This window comes from Hordeum vulgare, chromosome 2H (assembly GCF_904849725.1).
Source record: "Hordeum vulgare subsp. vulgare chromosome 2H, MorexV3_pseudomolecules_assembly, whole genome shotgun sequence".
Classification (NCBI taxonomy): Eukaryota; Viridiplantae; Streptophyta; class Magnoliopsida; order Poales; family Poaceae; genus Hordeum; species Hordeum vulgare.
Window position 1 is genome coordinate 85,716,877 of NC_058519.1, and position 6,530 is coordinate 85,723,406.

The 6,530-nt window shown below is 46.8% G+C and overlaps 1 protein-coding gene across 2 annotated transcripts; it reads left to right on the forward strand.

The window, feature by feature from the left end:
- Positions 1-207: 207 nt before the first annotated feature.
- On the forward strand, positions 208-5,998 carry LOC123425218 (putative pentatricopeptide repeat-containing protein At3g23330). 2 transcript variants are annotated; one of them, XM_045108890.1, is made up of 4 exons: positions 208-2,890; positions 3,192-3,239; positions 3,780-4,054; positions 5,511-5,998. In XM_045108890.1, exon 1 carries the CDS (start codon positions 633-635, stop codon positions 2,574-2,576), a length of 1,944 nt encoding a protein of 647 aa, XP_044964825.1. In that variant the 5' UTR covers positions 208-632; the 3' UTR covers positions 2,577-2,890; positions 3,192-3,239; positions 3,780-4,054; positions 5,511-5,998. The 2 variants fall into 2 exon arrangements, with proteins under 2 accessions (XP_044964825.1, XP_044964824.1); XM_045108889.1 differs by lacking the exon at positions 5,511-5,998 and having other exon boundaries at positions 3,780-4,199.
- Positions 5,999-6,530: the final 532 nt, after the last annotated feature.

The following is a 6,530-nucleotide window of genomic DNA, read 5'->3' on the forward strand; positions in this document are numbered from 1 at the left end:
GTCGGCACGGCACGGTCTATTTATTTTTTTAATTTTTTTAATTTTTTCTAATATATTTATACATAACATATTGCTCAATAAGTTCAAAAATAAGCCCATGAGGCTAAAAATATACAGCCCAACGTGTTAATCAGACTAACATATCGATCCGTTTAATAACCAAACCGTGTCTGGGCCTAGATGCGCAGCCTACGAGCCGGCATGGTACAACCCAACTAATAAACGTACCTGAACGAGCCGTGCCGTGACAGACCCGATTACAACGGGCCGTACCGTGCCAGCCCGTTTGGCGAGGTCTGCCGCTGTGCCAAGAAGGCTGCTGTTGTTGCCTTGTTGGAGTTAAAAGAGAAAAGAAAAATAACCCGGCGACCGCCATGAGCAAAGGGGCCGGCCGTCCTCGTCGCGAAGGCGCCCCAGCCAACGCTGCGTTGCCGGCGTAGCAGGAGCCATCCACAATGGCTTTGTGGAGACCCGCTCCTGGTCTGCTCCAGTGAAACCAGAGCATCACACCACACGGTACCATCACTCCCGCTCCCGCGCCGCACACATCACCACACCCCGTGACCGAGGGCACCGCCGCTCGCCGAACCAGCCAGCAGTTCGCCGCCCCGCTTCTCCTCTCACGGCTGCACATGCAGCCGCGGCCCCTGGCGGCGGTGGCGGTGGCCGCCACCGCGCCATTCCCTCCGTCATGGGCGCACCAGGTCCGCGCGGCGGCGACCCAGGGGGACTTCCTCCACGCCATCGCGCTCTTCCTCCGGATGCGCGCCGCCGACGCCCCCGCCGCACCCCGCTCCGCCGTCCCGGCCTCCCTCCCGGCCGCGCTCAAATGCTGCTCCGCCCTCGGCCTCCCCGCCCTGGGCGCGTCCCTCCACGCGCTCGCGCTCCGCTCCGGCGCCTTCGCCGACCGCTTCACCGCCAACGCGCTCCTCAACCTCTACTGCAAGCTCCCTGCGGCGTTGTGCTGCTCCCCCTCGACGGATGACGCGGCAGGAGAGTCGTTAGAGAGCATACGGAAGGTGTTTGACGATATGCCCGAGAAGGACCCCGTGTCCTGGAACACAGTGGTGTTCGGGTATGCGGAGAAGGGGAGGCACCAAGAAGCTCTGGGAGTGTTCAGGGAGATGTGGACAGATGGGTGCAGGCCCAACTCGTTTACCTTGTCGAGTGTGCTGCCGATCTTTGCCAAGTGCTCGGACGTTAGGAAGGGAATGGAAGTGCATGGCTTTGCAACCAGAAACGGGTTTATCGATGATGTGTTCGTTGGCAGCAGCCTGATCGATATGTACGCGAACTGCACTCGGACGGATTACTCGGTCAAGGTGTTTGACAATCTCCCGTGGCGCGATGCAATCCTGTGGAACTCAATGCTTGCAGGGTGTGCACAGAATGGATCCGTGGAGGATGCTCTTGGAATATTTCGGCGCATGCTGCATTCCGGAGTTAGACCTCTGCCTCGTACTTTCTCGAGCCTCATACCTGCCTGTGGAAATTTTGCTTCGTTGCTTCTCGGCAAGCAGCTGCATGCGTACGTGATCTTTGGAGGGTTTGACGGTAATATGTTCATATCTAGCTCCCTGATTGACATGTATTGCAAATGTGGAAACGTGAGCATAGCTCGTCACATCTTTGATCGAATGCAGTCACCTGATACTGTGTCCTGGACTGCGATGATCATGGGACATGCATTACATGGTCCAGCAAGAGAGGCTCTGTTGTTGTTTGACAGGATGGAGTTGGGAAATGTGAAGCCTAATCATATCACCTTTCTAGCTGTTTTAACTGCATGCAGTCATGCTGGATTGGTGGACGAGGGTTGGAAGTATTTCAACAGAATGTCCGACTGTTATGGCATCGCTCCTTCTCTTGAGCATCATGGAGCACTTGCAGATATCCTTGGCCGTGCAGGGGAGTTGGAAGAAGCCTACAGTTTCATTTCTAAGATGCAGATAAAACCAACCGCAAGTGTCTGGTCCACGTTGTTAAGGGCTTGCAAGGTCCACAAAAATACCGTGTTAGCTGAAAAAGTTGCCAAGAAAATCTTTGAGCTTGAACCTAGGAGCATGGGATCTCATGTAATTTTATCAAACACGTATTCATGTTCCGGGAGATGGAATGAAGCAGCACACCTGCGGCGATCCATGAGAAAGAAAGGCATGAAGAAGGAACCAGCTTGCAGTTGGATTGAATTGAAGAACAAGCGGCATGTTTTTGTGGCTCATGATAAGTCCCATCCTTGGTATGAAAGGATTATTGGTGCACTTAATGTTTTCTCAGAGCAGATGGTACGTCAAGGTTATGTTCCGAATACAGAGGATGTTTTCCAGGATCTTGAAGAAGAGCAGAAGAGCCATGTGTTATGTGGTCACAGTGAAAAGCTTGCTATGGTATTTGGTATTTTAAATACACCTCCTGGAACAACAGTTCGTGTGATGAAAAATCTTCGAATTTGTGTTGACTGCCACACGGTAACAAAATTTCTTTCAAAGATAGCTGAGAGGGATATTGTTATGCGTGATGCAAACCGTTTTCACCATTTTAAGGATGGAAACTGTTCTTGTGGTGACTTTTGGTGATTGAAGAACAGTTTGGGATCAACGTCATGTTCATGACATGCTTTCCTATTGGAAATGCACCTGTACTGAGTATACCTTTTAAAGGATGGGGTTATTTCTGAAATTTTTGTGAAGTGTCAGGGGTAAAACAAAGTGTGCTCATAATTCACTAGAAATGGATCATGTGGTTCTTTGCATACGGAACCAGTCTTTACTGTTGAAGAGCAATGCAAGACTACATCACTAGTCTTTTTAGCAGATTCAAATGCCAAACTAGAGCCACCACAACATCAGCAATTCATCACTGTATCTTTTGTCTGTTTTGACGTATCCAGGTATACTAGTCTTAAAAAAAAATACTTCACTATATTTGATATGATGATACCGTTACTCTAAGCTGCTGCTTTATCATCTGATATGATTCAACTTATTGAATGTGTTGCCGCATTTTCATGGTTGGATATTTCGTCTGATTTATTCCTTTTATGTTCCTTTAACCTACTAATCAAGGCATATGTCATTGAAAGGAATGATACTCTAGGAAATGCCACTCAGATTAGTGAAATAGATGATTTGTGCTTTTCAGAGAGAAAAGAAATTGATGATTTGCCAATCAGTTTCTTTTCTGATCTACAGAATGTGATTCCTGCATTTCCTGGAGTGCTATTCTTTGTCAAATAGCAGGTAAATTATATTCCTGTTGTCAAATCTGAGTTACGTACTTACCTTGCATAAAAAACAATGTTGGGAGTAATATGGGCCTGAAGCAAGATTAATAGCTATGCAAACCTTAGTACCCCCCTTGACATTTGTAAGTACTAAATAGTTCTGATAACTGTTACCTCATTTACTTTGTATTGGATTGAGCATTGACTGGCAACCATGTAAAAGGACCGAGTGATCATCCCTGGAACAAATTTTGCAGAACACAATGCCTCGTATGCTTTTTACTACTGCTTGGAACCTTGCTTCAGCAACTCGTTTTTCTTGGCAATAGGTTGTTTCTGTCCTTGCATATTCATCCTCTACTGTTTGTCACAAATCTTTCTAACTAATAAAGCAATCTATTTTCCTAACGAATGTTGCTGCTAGTTATTTCACTGACTTTTTATGTTCAAAGCATCGATACCAGGTGTAGAATCTTGTATGAAGATTTTGGCACATGTTGAATTAGAGACTAGTTGTACAATCCTAGGAAATGCTCTAAGTACAGATCTTGTGCAGATCAAGCAATAGAAAATAGGACCCACCAGTTGCTTCAGAAGGGTCCAAAAGATGGTTTCAAACCCTCCTTAAAACATTCTCAAGCATTCTTTATGGTTGCCACGTGGAGATTGAGATGAACAGGCAGTTTGAGGAGCTAACAGCTGACGTGATCTTGCGGTGGTGTTCGGGAGCAAGCATAGAGAGGCAAATGGAGTCCATCTGGCGCAGAAGGAGGTCCAGTTTCTTGCCTTCTCCAGTATTTTCAACGATTTTAGCCATGTCACGGGATTCAGGTACGTATATGCAACTTATCATTTTTTGGAATCCCGTTAATTCATCAGTTCAAAATAGCAAACATAGGCCCAAGTAATTAACCAATGTGTGTGTGTTTGTGAAATTAATTAGATGTCTTCCAACAAAAAACAACTTTGAGACTCCCGAAGCTCCAGACACTACTAGAGAAAAGCTTATAGGTAGAATTTTAGCAGTAGCGCGGGTTGTGAGCCCGGCGCTACTACTAATTAGTAGTGACGCTGGTGGGATAAGCGCTACAGGTACCCTGTTAGCAGTAGCCCCCGTCGTTAAACGGGCGTTGCTGCTAATCGGTCCGACCGCGACACGCAGGGGCGCTCTATAGTAGCAGCGTTCATCAGGAAGAAATGCTGCTGCTAAAGCCATAGCAGTAGCGCCCTTTTCAGACCCGCGATATTGCTACCCTCCCTCTCCACTCTACGCTGCCGCCGCTGCCCCTCACTCTCTCTCTCCCCCCTCCTCACTCCCCCGCTCCGCGCACACCCCTCACTCCCTCCCTCTCCACTCTGCGCCGTCGCCGCCGCCCCTCCCTCTCTCCCTCTCCCCCTCCTCAATCCCTCCCTATCCACTCTCCGCGCCGCCGCTGTCGGTGCCCTCAACGCGACCCCGCTCCGTGCACGCCTCTCAGTCCCTCCCTCTCCACTCTGCGTCGCCGCGGGTCCTCCCAACGCGACCCCGGCGACCTCGACCCCGGCCCTGACCCCGACATCGACCCCGGCGTCTGCTTCTCCTTCGAACGTCTCCTCCGCGCGCCGGCCGTCTCCTTCTCTGGTGAGACATCCCCACGCCTCCTCCGACCGTTTGATTTCTAGTTTTTGGGTGGATTGCTAGGGTTCTTGCTAGGATATTGCTAGGGTTTTTGCTAGGTGAAATTGCTTGTAAAACTAGAACGTTGTTGCGGGAATATTTGCAATATATATATATATATTTTTTATTGTATATTTGCTTGATGATGTATTAGTTTTATTATATGATAATATTCGAGATGATGTATTAGTTTTATTATATGATGTGTGTATGTTATTGCACGGAACACCTCCTAGTGCCTATGTTTTGCCGGAATGTTGGTCCATTTCCGTTTCTTCAAGTGAACTACGGAAATTAATTGACATGGCACACTACACTTATGGATCACATCTAACTTGGGAAGAGAAGGATGTTCTTATCCACTTTGTTCTTGGTGTCCTGGTTGGTAGGGAAGTTGGTAGGGACAACTTCCGTATAATTTTGGAATTGACCCAAATTATACATTTTACATGCCACTAGTGCATAGGTTGAGGAAAGATGACATTCGCCCGAAATATCTTGGTAAGAGTTGCTAATTAAGTACACTACTATTGCGCAAATGGTGTTGATTACATTGCTAACTAAGATGTTATTATGTTCTTCAACAGAAACTGTCAAATGATGTTGTGTCTCTGTTGATGCATGGCAAAGATCATATGACAATCAAAATCCCACTGAGGGCTTAGTTTGATTCTCCATACTCGACTGAGCGCAAATCAAAAGGACGGCTTCAAATTGAAGCATGGAGACAAATAAAGAAGGATCACAAACCATAAGTTGGAGACCATTGGATCTCTCTGCTCCATTACGGAGACATATGTGTTATTCTGTTTTATGATATTTTACTTAGGAGATGTATCCGTTGTTTTATGACATTTTACTTAGGAGATGTGTCCGTGCGTTACAACGAGAGCGAAAATCTCCCACATTTCAAGTAACCCATCCTCGTTGTCACTTCTCTAGCCACCATCGTCGAGTGTGGTCACATTGTCCACTTAATCATGGCGAACATGATCCAACCCAAGGAGATGAATTCGGTCATTACACTTTAGTAGCCTCTTTCATGAATCTTGCAATCCCCGGAACTTGTAATATAACAGGCTTCATTAATGTCTTAATTACGCTTGGTGAATGCATCATCCCGACGCGTATATAGTTGCAAACGGGTGATGAAAATCAAAACCCGCTCTGTGTGTCATCACACGTCATTTCTTATATCCAGTTGTTAATCTATACCTACTAATAAAGAATAGTTAAATGCTTCTTGATTCTGTTAATTTTGTTTGTTATCGTACCTCAGGTTGGGCAGCAGCCCTGGGTTGGAGAGTTGAGCAACACAACATTTTATGTTTGCTTTCTAAGTCACAAGTATAGTTTTGTGGCACTTCTAACCCATACCTATAGTTCAAATGTTGGGAACGTGGTAATTTCAAAAAAAATTCCTACATCACGCAAGGATCTATCTAGGAGAAACCAGCAACGAGCAAAGGGGTAGATCATCTTCATACCGTTGAAGATCGCATAGCGAAAGCGTTACTATGAACACGGTCGATGGAGTCGTGCTCGCGGCGATTCAAAACGCGGAAGATCCGATCCGAACACCGAACGTACGGTGTCTCCGCGTTTAACACACCTACAGCCCGGGGACGTCTCCTCCTTCTTGATCCAACA